This window comes from Echinops telfairi, unplaced genomic scaffold (assembly GCF_000313985.2).
Source record: "Echinops telfairi isolate 266 unplaced genomic scaffold, ASM31398v2 ScPeMD7_70;HRSCAF=299, whole genome shotgun sequence".
In the NCBI taxonomy this organism is placed as follows: Eukaryota; Metazoa; Chordata; class Mammalia; order Afrosoricida; family Tenrecidae; genus Echinops; species Echinops telfairi.
The window spans coordinates 27,140,619-27,159,911 of NW_022103968.1; the positions used below are offsets into that span (position 1 = coordinate 27,140,619).

The 19,293-nt window shown below is 46.8% G+C and overlaps 1 protein-coding gene across 3 annotated transcripts in view; it reads left to right on the plus strand.

The window, feature by feature from the left end:
- The window catches only part of FBXW4 (F-box and WD repeat domain containing 4), a 79,569-nt gene that overhangs the window by 2,211 nt on the left and 58,065 nt on the right, over positions 1 to 19,293 (plus strand). For all 3 annotated transcript variants that reach the window (XM_045291253.1, XM_045291254.1, XM_004701306.3), the window contains exons 2-4: positions 2,518 to 2,703; positions 3,154 to 3,286; positions 9,332 to 9,426. In XM_045291253.1, coding sequence (XP_045147188.1) covers positions 2,518 to 2,703; positions 3,154 to 3,286; positions 9,332 to 9,426 — 414 coding nt within the window. The remainder of the gene's footprint in view (positions 1 to 2,517; positions 2,704 to 3,153; positions 3,287 to 9,331; positions 9,427 to 19,293) is intronic.

Genomic DNA, 19,293 nt, shown 5'->3' on the forward strand with positions numbered 1-19,293 from the left:
GGGCTTGGGCAGCATTGGGTTGGGATGTTTTCGTGACGCACATTTTCTTTGCATAAAACTCTCTCATGCGTGAGTTGCTGTGGATTTGTTTCTCCAAAGTACCTAGACTAATACAACTATTAACTTATCAAAGGAAATAAATAAAGCTGATATTTGAGCCCCTCTTGTTTTACTGTTGCTGCTCTTTCCATCTACTGTAGGGAGTTACTCCTTCCCTCTTGGCTGCTCCTCTGCTTTACTAAAAGGCAAGAAAGTGTCTTAAAGGTGTGGCTACGTGCATTACAGGTGGCAGGGCTTAGAAAAATTGCTATTACGTACATTTATATATGGTTTTTTTTTAGTGCCAAAAGAAGCAGGGTACTCTATTTTTTGTAATATTTTTTATTGGCATTATCTAACTCATCCATATACATCCATTCACGTACAGGTCTGTTGTTCAATTCCATTGGGTGGGGTTATCCAATCATCAATGCTGTCAACTCCCCTTTTCCCCCTTCTCACATACTGTACCCTCAGGGGACCATTACTCCTGTCACTGTCTCTGAGGTACATCATGGTTTTGGCATTGCTACTGCCACAGATTTATGCATCATCGATGCTAAATTATTTCATATAAACTATTTGATTCCTTTACCAAAAGATAACAACAAAAAGCCTAGTCCTTCTTAGCTGGTTGGCATGGACAGAGCAAGTGCCGATTCCCCATTCCAGCATGGCTTGTACCTATGCTGATGGTACAGGTAGGCTGCTTTCGTTTGATGAACCTTATTGTCTTGCATGGGTTCAGTTCCTGGTGGTTCCACTGTGAACCACAGGAGGGAAAGATGGATTTTTATGATGAGGGATGTTGCCTTCTGCTTCTTGATTGGGATTTTTAATACCTGAAAATTGAGTTTATTTCTCTATCAAGGTTTTGCCCCTGATGTCTTTTGGGGCTAATTTCCAGCAGCTTGGCAAATAAACACATGAAACAGTGACAAGGGTGCCTTGGGATTCTCAGTTGCTCACCTGGCATAAATCTGGCTTCTTATCCTGGGTACATGGCATTTTACCAGATGGCTCGAAACACTGATTTTGACTTCCGAGCCTGCTGCTTGCTGCCCACTTGAGTGTCCCCATAATCGTGCCCGTGGATGTTGCTGAGGAATGGGCACACTGAGGAAGAATGTAGGCGTCTATACGCATGCTCCATGTGTTCCACGTAATATATGCACACGCTTGTAAAAACCTCATGAGCAGAAATTCAGTTACTACAAAGTCCAAGCTGCATTTAATGGCCCGGTAAGTCAATTTGCAGAACTTTTCTACATTCCCATGACGCTTGTATTAGGAGCCTGGGGAAGAAACAGCCCAGTTTGCTCAGACAGGCTTGGCAGTGGGAGATGGTAAATGGGGATGAATCAGCTGTCCCTATGCTTTACTTGGGATCTGGAAGCTCCAGGACCTTTATGTAGAGTAGGACAGGCTGTTTGGATGTCTCCCTTTGGAAAGGGGCTTAGGCCCCACCAGAGAGCTTAGTATCTAGCAGAATCCTTCTTATGGCTCTCTTCATGTGGAGGAGCTGGCCTGAGCCTTCTAATGCTGCTTTCTCCTGTCAAATTGTCGCAGGAATGTTTAACTATTTGTAGATTTTTCTTATCAGCTGCTTGCGAGAGCTGACTATTTCTTTGTAGCCCCTGAACTGTAGCAGACTTCTCTGGAGCTGTGTTTTTCCATTGCCACACTTACCCTCAAATCCAGAGATGTAGATATCCCCTGTGAGGATCTAGGTATCTAATCAGTACATTAGCATCCTTTCCTAAATGGCTTTATTCCTTCCACATATAAATGGCCCCTTTGCTCTAGTCAGACAAGGGAATGGAGCGTCTCCAGGGCTCGCTCAGGGCTCTCTTCCTCATCACACCCTCACTGAGCAGAGAAGCATGCATGGAGGCTTGAAATCTTGAAGCTCACTACTTTACACTTGAAATCAGTGAGCATGTAGAAAGAAACAATTATTTCACCTGGCTGGGAGGATTCTTTGTGACCCTCCTCACTCCTTGTCATGGAATTTTCCAAATTCTCCTTCCTTAGCACAAGTCTAGGTCACTGGTAATTGAAATCTTCAGCATTCTCCAGTTAAGTCCAAACTCACTGTCAATGAGTCAATTCTGACTCATAGCAACTCAATAGAGGGTTTCCAAGGCTATAAATGTTTACAGGAGCAGAGAGCCTCATCTTTTCCCCAGGGAGCAGCTGGTGGATTTAAACCAGTCTGCTGCTTGTCTGCCAGCGCCTCCTGGGCTTCTCTGATTCCTTTTTAGAAAGTCCAAAGAAGATTGGATCATCTAGCTTGATCACTCTCATTTTCTGAGCGTGGTCTAGGGGAAGGCAATTTTAAAGGAGAGGAGTGAGGTATATAGACTGTTACTTACCCATGCAAGTTGTCCTTGAGAGGTTGGGATCAGTGAACTTCTCCAAAGATCTGAATTTTCATGCAGCATCTCGACTTTTATCTTTTGTTTTCTCTCTCTGCAGTCAGATGCCCTGGATGCAGCTAGAGGGTGATTCTCTGTACATCTCCCAGGCTAATTTCATCTTGGCCTACCAGTTCCGCCCAGATGGTGCCAGCTTGAATCGCCGGCCCCTGGGAGTCTTCGCCGGGCATGATGAGGATGTTTGCCACTTCGTGCTGGCCAACTCGCACATTATCAGTGCCGGAGGGTGAGTGCAGCAGGTTCTTCTGCTACTCCCTTCTTCCCTTCTACGGTGCTCTCCAGGGACCTTCTGCCTGCTTCTGACTTTTTTGTCTCAACTCCAAGGGGAAGAAGAGGTGGTAGCTTTTTTGTTTCCATTCAAAGCCAAGGTATTTAACTGAAGGCAGCTGATTGGGTCAGCTGGCGAAGGAAACAGGAAAAAAGCCCTTTAATGAAAAGACAAGCTAATTTGAATACTCTAGACAGGATCAATTTATTTCATCTCTCAGCTTTGTTCAGCCCCCAGTGTACAAAGAAGTAAAGGTATCTAGAAGCTCAGCCCCTTATTGGGCTGGAACTGCATAAGCCTTAGCAAATTTGGACATCATTAGGGCTTCGGGCTGTTTCTGTAGACCTATTCTTTTTCTACAGAGAGAATAATTGGCTATTGGGGATGGGCTTCTTATTTCTCACCCAGAGATGGGAAGATTGGCGTTCATAAGATTCACAGCACCTTCACTGTCAAGTACTCGGCTCATGAACAGGAGGTGAACTGTGTGGACTGCAAAGGGGGCATCATTGTGAGCGGCTCCAGGGACAGGACAGCCAAGGTGAGGTGGTCTTCCCCTTACACAGTTTTTCCCTCCTGTCTATAGGGAGGATGGTGGGAGAGGGTGGATAGGGCCGTGAGTCCCAGGATTGGCTGAAAGCATTGGGTGGGGGCAGGAGGAAAGCCAACACAATAAAGGGCTCACTTATGTGCCTCTGGCATGCAGCTTGCCATGCCAGGCTGTGTCCCTGCCAGCTGGACTGAGAAAGGAGTGGACAGTGGTTGGGAAGCTTGCCACTCACTTGAAATGTGGCGTGAATGCAAAAACAGAGCTTGGCCAGCTTTTCCTCCCAGAGCTGAGTTTCCTCAAGTTTGTGGGTTGAGTCTCGACCTCGAATTTTGTTTTAAAATCTCCCTCCTCTTGCTTTGCCCTCTGTTGAGGGAGGTTAATTTTTCACCACCTTGTTTATGAGCAATCAGGCTGATAATTAAAATGTGTTTATACTGCCTCTCTAGAGGCTGATGTGGTCAGTAAGCAGTAGACAGACAACTGGGGAAGGGTGTTGTTTGCTGTGTCATTGCCAAATTGCCTTGTCTACAGTCAGACATCTGTCAAAGGACCAAAGACTGAGGCTGATAAGTAGCGGGACCCTTGCTATTATGGACTTGGTTCATTCACGTCTGGGTCAAGCAGGCGCCCACCCAGGAGACACAGAAGACATTTTCTACATCCCTGTGTCCAGCAGCCCTAGCCAGGGCCTTTGACTGCCTGGCCCTTTGGGGCTGCTGTGAGAACTTTGCTGACAATTCAGGTGATGGTGCAGGAGGCCCAGTGGTGGCTTACTTGCCTATTTGCTGGCATCTGGAGGCTCTAGAGTGCTAACAGAAGCAAAATGCTTGTTGGTGTCAGCAAGTAAGACAGTTACACTGCAGAGGACTAGGGAGAGTTGAAAGTAGCAGACTTTACTTAGTAACTTTTCTGGCTCCTGGTACTTCTGGTGGTATTCTTCATGTAGAAATGTTACTAATTTATTTACAAAGAAGAGCTAGGTTTTGCTCCTTTATAGTTAGCGGAGTTTCTCCTCTTATATTTTCTTCCTTATACTTTGTATTCCGTCAGAGACATGCACATCAGCACAGGGGCCTGATGAGAAGTCAGCAGATCTATTGAACCAGCATGGGAAGGGATTCCCAGCCACCAGCGTCCCATCCTCCATTCTTATGTCAGGGTTCTTAGTGGTCACGGGAGAAAAACGGGACTTTTTATTCCCATAAAGAGTTACAGTCTTGGAAACCCAAAGGGGCAATTCTACCCTGTCCCATCGGGTCACTATACATTGGCATTAACTTGATGGCAGTGTTTGGTTTTTTGTTTTTTGTGGGTCGCATTCCTTGCAAAGTTACCTACCTCAACTTCCAGTACTGCTCAGCAGTTGGTTTGCACAGAAACTTTTGGTGGCAGGTGCAACCTGAATATTCCTATCTCTGCTGGCATCTCTTCATGATATCTCTCTCTTCTGTCTCGTTTTCTGTAGTCTGATACCAAGAGCAGCATAAAACTAAGCTTTATGACCACAGGTAGCAGCTCAGGGATATGCACTGCTTACAGTCACAGTGTAACCTCCATTTTGTTTGGTATATGGGTTAGTTTCATGTTTACAAAGTTTTCTTAGACCTGCTTAGTGGCTTAGAAGTTTTCAAGCCTGAAAACAGGCACTTCCTCGTCCTAAGAGTCTGCCTCCGCAGTCCACCTTTTACCGTTTGAGGGTTTCTTGTAGGCCAGTGATGGAACTCTCCTCTCAGGTGCTCTTCAGTTTCTGACAGCTGCCTGTCGTGTTGGGGGTGCCCAGGCCAGCTCATCTTCTCTGCTTTCTGATGCTGCTTGGTTCCTTCCTTTCTGTTCTTGTCTGCGCATCCAGCCAAGACATCATTCTGGCCTATTTGTTCATTGCCTGCAATTAGTCTTTTAGACTCAGCTCTCCACTTCTTTTGAGTGGAATCTGCACTTCTATCTCAGCTTCCACAGCCTTTTAAAGTACATGCATCTTCTTGAGAACGTACAGCCATATTGACCGTAAACATCTGTATCCCTTTTGGGGACGGTATGGGGAGGAGGAGTTTATGTACGAGGAAAGAAGGATTTGTTTTACCTGGGTGAAGGGAACCAAAAAGTCTGTAGAATGTCTGAATGAGGGACTCCCCAGGGAGCCTGTTTCCCTGCCCCCTCCAACCCTGGTTTCAGACTTTTTGTGACGGAGCTGGATTGTCTGGCCTGAGCTTCTGTGGGGCTAGCCTCATTTCGAGTTGTAAAGATGAAGGCTTACATTCTTGATGGGCCTGAACTGGTTCTGACAGTTCCTTTATCCCTTCCTTCATGTGTCTGTTTGTTCCTTCATTCTTTACAAGTGCCTCCTCCAAGAGGAGTGATCTCCTCTGTCCTTAAAGGGAGTTGAAATGGGTGTACTTGGTTAAAAAGCTGATCAGAATTGGTTTAGACTATGAAGTACAAGGCTCTGGGGCAACGGCCAAAGAGTTTAGAGGGTGGAGAGATCATATTTATCTTGACATTTGACTTGATGGAGGAAGGAGCATTTGAGCTGGTGATTTTGCCTTCTTCAGTAATTTTTCAATGGATAGATTAGCTTTGTAACAACATAGAAAGTTACCAGGCATTGTGCTAAGAACTTTATATTTATTCGTTTTCTCATTTTAGCCTCTAGGGTAAATTTCTCCCCTATATAATTGTGCTCCTACTATGTTTTTTAATACTCAATACACCCAACTGTCTCAAGTTTATTTTAAAAGGGTCTCCATTATTATTACAAATGATTTGTAAATAGCATCCGTAAGCACCAAAGACTAATGCCAAAGATGAAGCAATTGAAAATTTTTACCAATATCTGCAGTCTGAAATTGATAAAACACACAGTCAAGGTGCACTAATAGCCACTGGTGACTGGAATGCAGAAGTTGGAGATAAAGAAGATCAGTTGTTGGAAATATGGTCTTGGCGACAGAAATGGTGCTCATCTCACATGATAGACTTTTGCATGCCCAATAACTTATTCATTTACAAATACCTTTTTCAACAACATAAACAATAACTATATTCTTGGACCTCACCAGATGGAATGCTCAAACTGCTGAGCAGATAATTTGAGAAGCTCGACTATATGCAGAAGAATGCAGCTTCAGATTTGGAGGAAGACTCATTAGCAACCTGCAATATTCTTTTTTTTTTTCTTCCTGAAATATTCTTTTTTTTCTTTTTCCCTGCAATATTCTTATGACACAACCTTATTTGGCTGAAAATGAAGAGAACTTGAAGCACTTACTGGTGAAAATAAAAAACTACAGTATGGATTACACTTTAACATAAGGAAAACAAAAGTCCTCACAACTAGACCAATAAGCAACATCATGAAAAATAGAATGTGAAGTTGTCAAAGATTTCATTTTACTTGACTCCACAGTCAGCACCCGTGAAAGCAGCAGTCAAAAATCAAATGACATACTGCACCGGGACAATCTGCAAATGACCTCTCTAAAGTGTTAAAGAGCCGAACTAGCACTTTGAGAACTAAAGTGTTACTAATCAAAGCTAAGAGATTTTCAGTTGTCATATAAGCACGTTAAAGATGGACAATGAATAAGGAAGACCAAAGAATTGATGCCTTTGAATATTCTGTTGGTGAAAACATTAGCTGTACCGTGGACTGCTAGAACAAACAAACCTGTCTGGGAAGAAGTGCAGCCTGAAGAATGCTCCTGAAAAGTGAGGTTGATGAGACTTTGTCTCACATGCTTTGGACACATTGTCAGTGGAGACCAGTCCTTAGAGAAAGACATCATGGTTGGTAAAGTATAGGATCAGTGAAGAAAGAGGAAGACCCTCAGTGCTAGAAGAGTCCATACTGTCGATTTGTGTCTATCTACAATGCCTAACAGCAACAACAACAAGTAACACAATGAATAACTTTATAATGGATTTACTGTAATTTACTCACTCTATTCCTAGATGCTTGTGTCCCATTTTTTCCCTTTAGTAATAATAATCACTATTATTGAGTGCTTAATACCTGCCAAATTCTCCTCACTTTTCCACACTTAAATCCTGCAAACTAGGCCTTATTTCTCAGTTTACAAATGGGGTACTGAGCTAAGAGGTTGTGAAACACCGTAAAATCAAAGTTAGTAAGTAACCATGAGGGTTGATGCTCAGATCTGTCTGATTCCAAGTCTGTGTGTGCTCGTTCTGCAATAGTAAATTACATAGAATATTTTTAGCTTTTGGATTTTTCTGTGTGTTAGGATTATTTTCTTAGGCTAGATTCTGAACAATAGAATTGCCTAGTCAAAAACTATGGTCATCAAAAAAACCCCACTATGGTCATTTTAAGTCTTGATATATTACCACACATCTCCTTAAGGGGCTGTATAAATGTCCACTCCTAGAGACATGTCTTTCAGGGGTAGGTTTGTGTTGGAGTTAGCCATTGAGTATGACGATAAGAGCAACATTATTATTGTCACCTCCTGCCCCTTGGGCATCAGTTGGGTAGTGTGCCTCGGAAGAGGCCAGGAAAGCCACTTTCCCAAGATCATGTCCAAATTTGGCAGCATGCTTTCTGTCTTTCCTGGAGACTAGGAAACTCCTTCTGTGATTTGCCTAGCCTGTCCCCAGCCTTTGTTGTCAGAATCTTTACTTGTCAGAATCTACCAGCCAAGCAAATTCTGTTTCTAAAGAACCTGCCTTCCCAGGTGGTTTGCATCAAGGAGAAGGCCAAAGTCTTTTCCAAGCTGGAGCTGTCTGAAAGAGGACATTCGAAGTCCATCTAGTTACTGCCAAAGAGATGTAGATCCAAGAGAGGAAGCCAGAGACATGGCACTCCAGGAAAGTTGTGGTATTTACTTTTGTTTTTTGTCCGTCCTTGTTCAGCATCTGGTTGTTAAATTTATTTTCTTTTCCTTGTTTTAGGAAAAGTAACTTACTCAACTCTGCCCCCCTTGTTCACACATACACAAACTCGAAGTAACACTTTCTCCTTTTATAGGGAAGAGATATCATGTGACCCTTAGAAGGCAGATCCACCCCCTACTCCCTCACCTTCCCCTTAAACCCAAGGAATGTTTCCTTAGTGTTCTTCCATCTAAGGTCCTGGCTGAGTTCTGCGTGTTCCCCTTATAGCACTGCAGGGACCTTGAGAGGTCATTGATCCATTTGGCCACCTCAGGATCGCTCCTTGGCTGTTGTCTGGGGACAGCCCTGCTCATTGAAGGTTTCCTTTCTGTTTGGTTAGAGGCTTAGTTCCCCATGTGTGTCATCTGGGGTAGGGTGAGGTGAGGGGGGAGCCTGGTGCTTAATGGGAGCTCTCTAAATGCACTGACTGCTGAGAGGGCTCTATGAGTGTTGATTAGAGTTAAGCCCAGAGTGGCTGCTAATGTACATTCCTGACTGATAGGGACCAGATAATGTGCTCCAAGCAATATTTTTAACCTGTAGGAGATATGGAAGCTTAAAAGGGTTAAGCTTTTCTGCTGCTTTTGGTGACACTAGGTGCTAAATTCCCTGCTGACATGAATAGCATTGGATCCTGCGCATTATCAACAAACAAACAACAATATACCACCTTCCTTCTTTGAAGTCCCTCTTCTTCCATTCTTCCCTTCTCTTCTATCTTTCATTCTTACTCCTCTCTCTAATTCTCTCTGTGTCTGCTCCTGTGCCTTGATCTTCTTGCTCTCCCCACCTGCCGGCTGAAGAATCAGTGGTGGTGAGAGATAGGCAAAGGAAAAGCCACCCACGTGAGAGGGTTCTGAGAGCAGCATGCCCCTCCAGCTCTTTCTTCTCAGGTCTCCACTGAGGAATGTGCAACTTCCCAGTGCTTGGTGTAACATTGACTGTTAAGTAATGACTACTGGGTGGAGGCAAAAAAGGACAGTGTGGACTGAGCACTAGGATCTCACTAGAGAGCTCCCTCCGCTGATACCCTGAGCTGTGTTTGTACACAACAGAAGGGATTCTCCATTCCAGGCTCACTGGGCACGTTCCTCCCCACCCACATCTCAGGCAATGCCAATTGAGAGCTCTGTCTCCTGTTTTTAGGTGTGGCCTTTGGCCTCGGGCCGCCTGGGGCAGTGCTTACACACCATCCAAACTGAAGACCGAGTCTGGTCGATTGCTATCAGTCCACTGCTCAGGTAAGGGAGACATGTTTGGATATGGTTTTGTCCCCTATAACGAATATTCTTATTTTACAAGGTCAGGTAGGCTAGCAAATCTCCCAGGTATATATTCTAGGTTGTTTGGGGCCACTCTCAAGATACACACTTCAAGGACACATGTAGTTAATATAACCTTCCCGGGGCTCATGCCCCACATCTGGGGAGGAAGAGAGACTTGTTAGAATGCAACCAAGTGTCCAGCTGTTACCAGAGGTGTCCCGTCTGGACCAGATGCCCTCCAAGCATCTCTGGGAGATGGCATTGGCATCACTGGCCAACCTGTTTTGCAACCCACATCTCTGGTTTGTTCCCCTTAGAAAGTGTCCAAGTAGTCATCGATAATTATAACCCCAGGGCCACATTTTAAAAATGATGGTGTTTCTCTAGCTTTACCTATGAGCAGGTGAGGTTTATATCCAGCCTTCAGCTTTCTAGGCTCTCTTGAGCCCAAATAGAGCCTCTCTTCCCCCACTGCAGGGTACAGTCACTCATTGTCCTGCAGCTGTTGGGTCCCAGTATGTGCCTAGAGTCTCCCCTTGTGTCTTCCCACGCCACCCCAGTGATAAACGGGAAAGCTGTAGGGTGGCCACCCTCCAACACGGGGTCTAAGTCAGTCACTTGTTTTATGAGAGAGTCGATCCTCCTTTGCTTAGCCTCCTTCAGCATCCTTTTCCTCACCCCATGGAGCCTGCATCCCTCCTCCTGCTCCCTTCCACAACTCCTGCTCACATTTTTTTCTTCCTAAAGAATTAGAGCCGATTAGCCACGTCATTAATTCTTCAATTTGACGGCTGATATAGCAGGACCTGAAACACATTGCTGACCCCAGAGAATGGAGCCCCCATTCCTTAGCATATTGACGAGGGGAGAAGTTAATTAAAATTCCACAGAGCGGAGGTGTCGGCTAACCTATAAACCTGTCGCTGTTCAGAACAAATCATTTTCGCAATCCTAGGAAGGAGAGAAGGAGAGACCAGAAGGGAGTGGAGAGGCCTAAGTGTGTGGGAGCCGAGGGTGGAAAATGGAGCCATCGAGCTTTGTCTCCTCCTCAGCTGCTTCCTCATGCTGCCCTTTTTAAAGCCAATTAGCCAGGCTTGGGAGTCTGTAGGTTAGATATGTGTAAGGATTGAAGGGGGACGAGGCAATCCGTGGGAGGTGATGGGTATGCTGGTGACTTTGTCTCAGTGGTTACCTGTGTACTTCTGCTGGCTTCAGGAGGGTAGCAGGGCAGGGAATAGGTGGTAGGGGGAGATCTTCAAGAGTGGAGATGGTCCGTGTGTCTCCTGCACGTAGATCAGCAAGCACAGGCAGGCTCTCCCCCCGATGATCCTCCATTCCGTCTACCTCTTCTGGACTGCGATTTCCACTCATAGAGACCCCCCTTCTGATGAGTGCCTGCCTCAGTTTTCTAGGTGGCAGGTCGCCAGGCCTTTCTCCTGAGGAGCCGCTGAGGGGGAGTTGGAACTGCTAGGTGGGTTAGAACTGCCAATATTTAGTTTGCAGGTGAGTGCTTAGCCCTTGTGCCATAAGGCCTCCTCCGTAACAGGAAGAACACAGAAACCTGTTGAAGATGGAGTTGATAAGAGGATGAGGACCACATCTGCCCTCAGTGTGAGGAAGCACTTTGGGTCATCTCCACCCGCTTCAAGACTTAGAAATTGGCTTTGGGGGAAGGACTTTGCTTTTAAAATACGACTCTGACTTTGGCTTGCAGTTAAGACTTATTAGTCATTTGTGCGGCCAGCTCTCCTGAGCCCTCCCTAGATATGCCGTATCTTTGGTGAAGACCTGGGTCTTGTGTGTGTGGCTTTTTTTTTTCCCTCCACATTCTGCTTCAGGGTTTTCTTGTCCCGTCGGTGTTATTTTCTGGACCCCGGGATGATTCTTTTATTGGCTGGTGGCTGGATATTTAGCTCTGGCCCAAAGCATTGAAGATGCTCATTTCCCGGATCCCACATATGGTGTCTTGGGGTCTTTTGAAAAGGTTTGCTTTGGGGATTCTGTCTTTATACCATGTGATCCAGGGTATAGGCTGGTGCTACCTCTGCCCTTTTTCTCTTACCCAAAGAATACATTGGGAAAATGATCTTTCCCTGTTGTTATTAGGTCTAGTTCTTCTCTGTATTCTCCTGAATTCGAACTTTGCATTTTCTCAATTTGGAGAGGTACATTCTTTGGAACAGCCTTGAAGACTAGTTTCTGCTTTGCTACCAGCCAGCAGCTGGCCTCGGGTCAGCCAGTCCCCTCTATTCCTCCTCTGTTAAGTATAGGTCAGTGTAAGCTCAGAGGACATTATTGTGAAGATGACCTGAAATAATGTAAAGGTGCTTACGACTCTCATTGCTCATGTGTATTGAATATCTCTTTTTTAAAATGTATTGATGCCTTTCTTTTTTTAAGAGCTTCCTTTTTTTTTTCCTCCATGGGGTTCAGTTGGGACTTCTTTATTGCTTCTTTTCACATTTAAATATTTTTTGCTATGGTTTGGGTGAAAGTTTACGGAGCAAGTGAGCTTTCCTATTGCTGCCATTTATTAGCAATATTCTTATAAAATCTACCTTTATTTGTTTTGGGGAGTTGGGAACATTACATATAAACTTACAGATACATAGTAATGTATACTTACATATATAAAAAAATACACAAATCATAAAAAATAAACAGTCCTAAGTGTGGTTTGTTGTAACTCGAATATATCCTAAGTTAGGGACTACTTCTGTATGAGTGCTCAGAAAAGCTAGAAAAACTATACTCTCTGCAAACCAGAATAATTTCCTGTTAGCTGTAGCATCTGTTTAGTGTAACTTCATGCCCCAAACTTCGGCCCTTGCCCTGGCTGCTTCTGGCCCCTCAGAGTCACACTGCTTATTTGTGTCTCTCCCAGGTGGGGACTCAGTCTGAATCCTTGTGGCCTCACCTTTTCTCCTTGTAGGTTCTTGCTCTCGATGGCTGCTTCCTACCCTCTCCCCTGTTGAGTGTGCTTGTCAGCGCCATTCTGTGATAGGACCCTGAACCCCTCAGGGAGAACATGAGAGGACGTGGCAGCAGCTGCCCTCTCAGGAGGACTGTTGTTGGGGGGTTTGTGCAAGGAAGGGGTGTGTGTCCACTGATGAAGCTTGACAGTTGCATCTCATCCCATCAGTCAACCAGCCAACGTGTGGTAAGATGCACTCTCTCTGCCCAGGTACTGATGGTCACCTGGCAACTTCTCACTCGCTTGCTTCCCCTTCTGTTGTCCCACAGAATCTAAACAATGAGAAGATCTAGCCCATCTTTTTTTTTTTTTTTAAACTCTCAGTCTCTTTCATTTGTTTCAAATAAACTGCCAGACATATTCATGTTTGATACTGGAGCCTTTCTCCCTTCTTTGCTTGCACATTTAGGCACTTAAAATATGAAGCATAAAGCCTCAAGCCCTAGACTTAATCTGAGGTGTTGATGACTGGGGGAAACCAAGTTTTCTGCCCTGTGTCCCCATGTCCCCTTTCCTTTCTCCCATGACTATGAGTCATAAACAGTCATGGAGTTGGTATTTAATACCAGTAGAGTGCTTCAAAGCATGTTTAGGTTGATACTAAACACAGAATAAAAGCCAGTCCACTCCCCTGGCTTTCCAGTAGAAGGTGACAGACAAGAATCCTTTTCTTTACCTCTCCCTACCCTTTTTACTCACCTTCTTATCCTGATACCAGTAGTTTGTTTCTGAAGTTCATGGCTTACAGAGGTCCTACGTTGATTTTCCCTCTGCCAAGCGGAATGCCACCACCCCCCTTCACCCCCTCCCCCCCTGCTCCTGTAGAAGAGGTCCAGCCCCAGAGCTTTTTGAGGAATGAAGGAAGCATTTTGAGAAGGAAGGGTTGAAATGGAGCAAGAGTGAGCTGCTGACCTCAGGCCCATCTGAGTGTGACTGGGGAGCAAAAAGATATCTGGCCTAGCTGACTTGGAGATTCCTCCTCCTGAGGTGCCACTGCATTCTGAGCACTTGCCCATGAGTAACGCAAGAAAGGCGATTTTCTAAAGTACCTAATATGTTTTGGTGTAATTTTAAAAAATCTTTCCCCCTGAAAAAAAAAATACTCCGGAGTGAGGAAATGGAGAACTTCCTCTCAGCTTCCTCTCTTCCTTTCTTCGCTTCCTTTTCTCCTCGTTCCGTTTGTATTAACTGGACACTGGCTCTCAGCAGTCCCCACATGTCATATAAGATGGGTGCGTAACTAATGGTAGCCAGGTACAAGTGCCTAGGATAAGACTGTCTTTAGTTGGGAGGCATGAGGAGTGGTGTGTGTGTGTGTGTGTGTGTGTGTGTGTGTGTGTGTTATTCCCCCTTGGCAGAGGGAGAAATTGAGGCCCAGGGAGGATCAATGTAGGGCATTTGTAGGATGGGGGCAGAGAGATAGCACCTGTACTCAGACCTTCTGCCTCTTGTCATGCCCTGATGGTACTGGGGGTGGACCCATGCTGTTGGGCAGGCCCCTGGCTCATACTTAGCTTTCACCAGCATGTTCGACAGGAGTTGTGGGGCTTGAAAGGCCTGTCATGACCTGGGAGCATTCTCCCTTTCTGGAGACCAGTGATGAGATAGGGAGGGGTAGGCTCTCCTCTGTGGCTGTGCATGCTTACAGCACCCAAGAATGTGAATGCACACACATGTTCAGTCTGTAGGCCCCTCCAAGCCAGCAATGGTGGCTTTGGTGGTGATATGACTATAGGTAGGCCTATGGGCCCTGCTTTCCTAGAAGGGACAGGAAGAGCCATACACAGCTCCTCCTTCTGCTAACACCAGATTTCTTGCCCTCCAAGAAAAAGAGACTGCTCAGCAGAGACCCTTTCCCACCTCTGAACATCCCTTGCTATCATGTGAGTGAGTGTGGTCAGGACACTTGCATTTCAATCCCTTTCCTCTTGCTTCAGTCATTAGGGAAATATTTGAGTGGCATAGATGTGGAGACTTGACTTAGCTGTGTTATTGCATGTACAATATAATTTTGTGTACCTTTGCTCACTGTGGTTTGTTTGTTTTTTGGGGGTGGGGTGGGTGTGCGATTCGTCCAAGTCTGCATGAAATGTACCTATTCAAATTTGTGAAGTAAACTGTGGCCCCTGGGGGGTTGTGATGGAGTTGCTGCTCCTTCTTGCTTCATGTCTCCCCGAGGTGAGGCCAGTCTGGAAAGGAGAGGCATCACTGTGGACTGTTCAGGGAACGGGTGGGTTTCTGGGGGGAGCGGGATGTTGGTGCCCAGTGGCTACAGGGTTTGCTCTGTGTTGTGTGTGTGGTAGACATATAGTCACCAGCCTGTTGAAATGCATCTTTCCTTGGTGGAAGGTAATTGGATCTGGAGTTTTCTCTGACAGAGAGGTTTGGAAAATTGGGAAAAGTGGCAGCCAACTTGCAGTTCAGAGTCTTTTGGTTCCCAGAAGTCCTGGGAGTCTTTGGCTCTGCGTTTCAGCACTCGGCTGTCGGTTTTAGGGAAATGAGGAGCAAACGTCAGGTTGGAGCCTCCCAATTGGCCTTTTCTGGTTGGTGATGGAGATCTGGGTCTTGCAAGAGACCCCTAACTCTGATAACCCAGAGAAAGGCTCTGGGGGATGACATTGTGGCTAATGCTCCTGATGGCTGGGCCCGTGGCTGCCATGGCACTCGCAGTTCTTCCTCCCTGGGAGCGGAGGCGGAGACGGAGAAGAAGCATCCTCTGAGACCTGTCGAGGACTAGAAGGCTGGAAGAGCTGAGCAAGGAGCGGCGCTGTGTCCCCTTTGTCCAGCTGCAGAGCACCCGGGAGAGATCCTTTTGCACACAGTGCCCCTGGATCAGAAATCCAAAGGCACAGGGAGCAGGGCCTGGCATGGCTGGAGGGATCTCCTGGCAATGGGGGAAAGAGGAAACCCTGGGTAGCTAGATGGGGCCACTGATCCAGCCTGAAATGACCCACCCTTGGGAAAGGAGCAGTGTGGGGACACAATTGAATTGGAATCGAGGCCTGCCAAATCTCAGTGCGGTGCCCACCAGAGAGTTCATTGCCTGAGCTGGCTGGCCATCAGTAACAAGACCAAATGCCACCAGCAGTGGGGCTCACTTCCTCAGACCTTGGCTTTGTGCCATTCCCTAGGGCAGGTTAGACACAAGGAGGCTCATGTGCTGAGCTGTTGGCCTGAGACCAACCTCGCTCCCAGCCCAGGCTCCCCCAGAACCTACTATGGGACCGACACCTAAGTTGGCGGAGTTGTGAAGAGTTGACTTAAATAAAACACTACAATAGAAGCGGGCTGCTGTGGGACCTGGATGCAGTGGCTACAGTCAGTCCATCGACTGACAAGCAGGCCTCTCCACCGCGCGCGCGCGCTTTCTCTCTAGATCTCATTCTTTCTCTCGCTCCCCTGCCCACCCGCAGTACTATTTTTCTATTCTCCCCTCATCAGGAAGAGAGAAGGTAATTTTACTGCCTTCGCTGCTGCTGGCTTTTCTCGGTTTCGTGTGCAGCATGCCTGTGTTTTTCCACCTTTGATCACTGTTCTGCCAACAGATAATTTAGCAATCACATCCCAAGGTGGAAGCACGGAGTTAATGTTAAAATCCGCTTTTTTTCCCCTTCCCTTAAACTCTTTTAAACTTCAGTGGGTGATGAGGCAGAGAGGGCGGGGGCGGGTGAGGGGGAGCCATAAATTCTGTGGCTGGTGTAACTGTTCTCCCAGCAGCCGGGAAGCCTCTGATGTCTCCACAGCACTTTCATTAACATTTAAATTAAGGGTTTGTTTTCCAGTCTGTTTTATAGGCAGGGACCTTTCATGGCCTGTCACATGCAGCACACCCCCCTTTCCAAGCAAGTGTGTAATTGTAGCCACTGCTCTGTCCCCAAAGTAGGGTTATAGGCGGAGGTTCAAAGGGAGCTCGGGGAGGTGGGGCTTTGGAGGGAGAGGTAGCAGTCAGGATGTGGGTGTTACTCCTCAGATGAAGGTGCTGAGGAGGAGCACGCTGCTCTCATCTGAGCGGGGTCTCTTGCTCTTCAAGGGACATAGCCTTCAATCTGACTTCGACCCCTCCTCACCCTTCCTGCCCTTCCTTCCTGGGGGCCAGATGGCAACAGGGGTCACCCACGCGATGATTTCTCCGACATCACCAGTTAGGTTGGGACCAGTGGCCCTGAATCCCAATCTCCAGGATCGTCTTCCTCGCTGTGACCTTTTGTCTCTCCCTCTGAGCTTCATGACCGGTTCCCTCACCTCCCTCAAACTTGGAGAGGCAACAGATGAAAGGACGCATCGTCTGAGAAGAACTTCTCAGTTCTTTGGTCCTTTTGGTCCTAAAACGTGTATTCTCCCATCAGCGGAAATGTGTGTGCACGGCTTGCGTAATGCAGCTGCACCCATGTTCTGTCTCCCGAGCCCACAGCTCAACACGTGCACACACGTGGGGAAAAGCCCACTGGGTAGGACAGGGCGCGCTGGTGGTGCTGTGGGAGAGTACTCGGTGCTGAGGGAGGAGCGGCTGTGCGTACCCACCTGCTGTCCTGGGGGAGAAAGATGGTGCAGAGTGCTTCCAGAAAGACTTACAGCCTTGGAAATCCCAGGGGGCCATTCTGCACTGTCCTGCAGGCCTGCTACGAGCCAGGATGGACTCAAGGGCAGGGCATGCTGACTGCAGAGATGGCCTAGCGACACAGCCCATCCACCATGTGGCCTTCAGAGGCAGCTCCAGCAACCTTCATGGAGGGAATTCCTGTCACACAGGAATATCTGGCAGCATTTGGGGATGTTTTACAGAGACATTCCTGCTCTGGCTTCTCCCCTTCTGTCAGCAGCCTGTAGATGACGAGAAGATGGCCCAAACTCACATGAGCATCTCGTCAGCATGTCGTTACTGAGGGTGGCGTTGCCCCACTGCCGCTGTCTAGTTGGGTGTCACTGTAGGTGGTGATGGAGGCCCTGGGGCCTTGCTCTCCTTCTGTTCCAAGGCTGAGGGTCTTCTTTCTTCGGGGGGACCAGCTGCACTTCCTGAGCCTCTGCATCTCTCCTCTTCCCTCAGTCAGTCACTCAGACGGCCCCTGCCAGCTGAACTGAAGAGGGCTGAGTGTCTTACTCTCCTGTTCCAGGTAACCTAGTCAACAGGTGGACACCCTCATGCCCTGGGGTCCTGCCCAAGGGGAGTGTAGGAGGTGCCAGGGCAACTCCTGTGCAGGTGCTGCTCGGGTTCAGGTTGCAGGCCAGTGTCCAGGCCCTGCTTGGTGGTGATTAATCTGGGGCACGGGCTGGTGGAGGCCCAGCCAGGGCAGCTTTGGTCCCTCACTGTGAAGACCTTTGGCTTGGAGACTGAACTGATCTCTCTAGCCTGCTTCGGCTTGGGGTTTGATCTGTCAAGGCTAAAGAGGAACCTGATGGTGAGGCGGAAACTTCCAGCCCTGCCTGACTTATGGCTCCGACCTGTTCCAGTGACCTTGTCAATGATAATACTCTTAGATTTAAGAGGATTTCCCCACCTGTTAGCTGGGACACTCAGATCGGCCAAAAGAGGGATCTTCATGGAATATCTGTGCCTTTAGCTCCGTGAGCCCGTGGAGCTAAGAAGACGGGGGTGGGGGTGGGGGTGGGGTGGGGAGGTGGTGCCATTTTACTGGATTGGAATGAAAAAGGTAATAGTAAGGGTGTGGCTGGATCAGTATCATAATGTAGTGGGAGCGGGGAGGAAGGTCATGTCAGGTAAAAGGATCACCCGTTATTTGGGGCAGATTTCAGCATTTCAATTTTGAGTCAGATCTTCGATTTCTTATTCTCTTCATTTCAAGCCAAATTTCTGAAAATATGCCTTCCCCTTTTCCATCTTTGAGAGTTCTGGCCTGTGGGCTATCCATAGTGTCACTTATGTTTTGTCCTCTATGAGTTTAGGACAGACACACATGCTTATATTCAGTTAACGATCTGAGGGCGAAGAACAACAATTGCTTCTCATACACGTTCCCTGTACCACTGAGTTTCCGCAAATTTCATTATTCATCTGTGGAGTTGATGATGACTCATGTCGACCTCAAACATATCAGAATAGAAATGTGCTCCATAGGACTTTTACTAGCTAGTTGTTTATTTGTTTGTTTGTTTTGAAGTAGATGTCCAGGTCTTTTAATCATTCTGTTTTAGGGATCCTGAATTTGGGACTTGGGAACTGTGGCATTTTCTTGATATCAACAAAGAGAGAATGAACACCCATGGATACAACCAAACCTAAAAAACCAAACCCATTGACATTGATGGAGTGGATTCTAACTGATGGTGACTGTAGGACAGAGCAGGGCTGTGCCACAGGGTTTCCGAGACGGTCATCTTTCCAGGAGAGAGTGCCACATCTCCCTCCCATGGAGTGGTTGCCGGGCTCCAGTTGCCAGCCTTCTGATTAGCAGGAGGGTACTGAGCCACTGAGCCACCAGAACTCAATCAGTGTATTCTACCCGTAATAAAATAGGTTGACGCTGTTGACACGGTAAGCTGCCTGTAAAGATGCTATCAGGGGAAAAATTCGGTGTGGATTCTGAATTTTGCTGTACTGAGTAGTTTCTGAGCATGATGAAAATTGTTAGGCCTCCTCAAGTTGCTTCCGACTCATTGTGACCCTGTGTACAACAGAATGAAACCCTGACTATTCTTAGACCCTCTTCACAATCACCGCTGTGCTTGAGCCCATTGTTGCAACCATTATGTCTTGTTGAGGGCCTTCCTGATTTTCTTTTCTTTTTCTTTTTTATCATTTTATTAGGGGCTCATATAACTCTTGTCACACAGGGCCTGGTGCCCCAACAGGCTAGACTGGAAAACACAAGTTTTTCTTGCTTGGTATATTTTAATTTGTTCTTCGTCAGTGG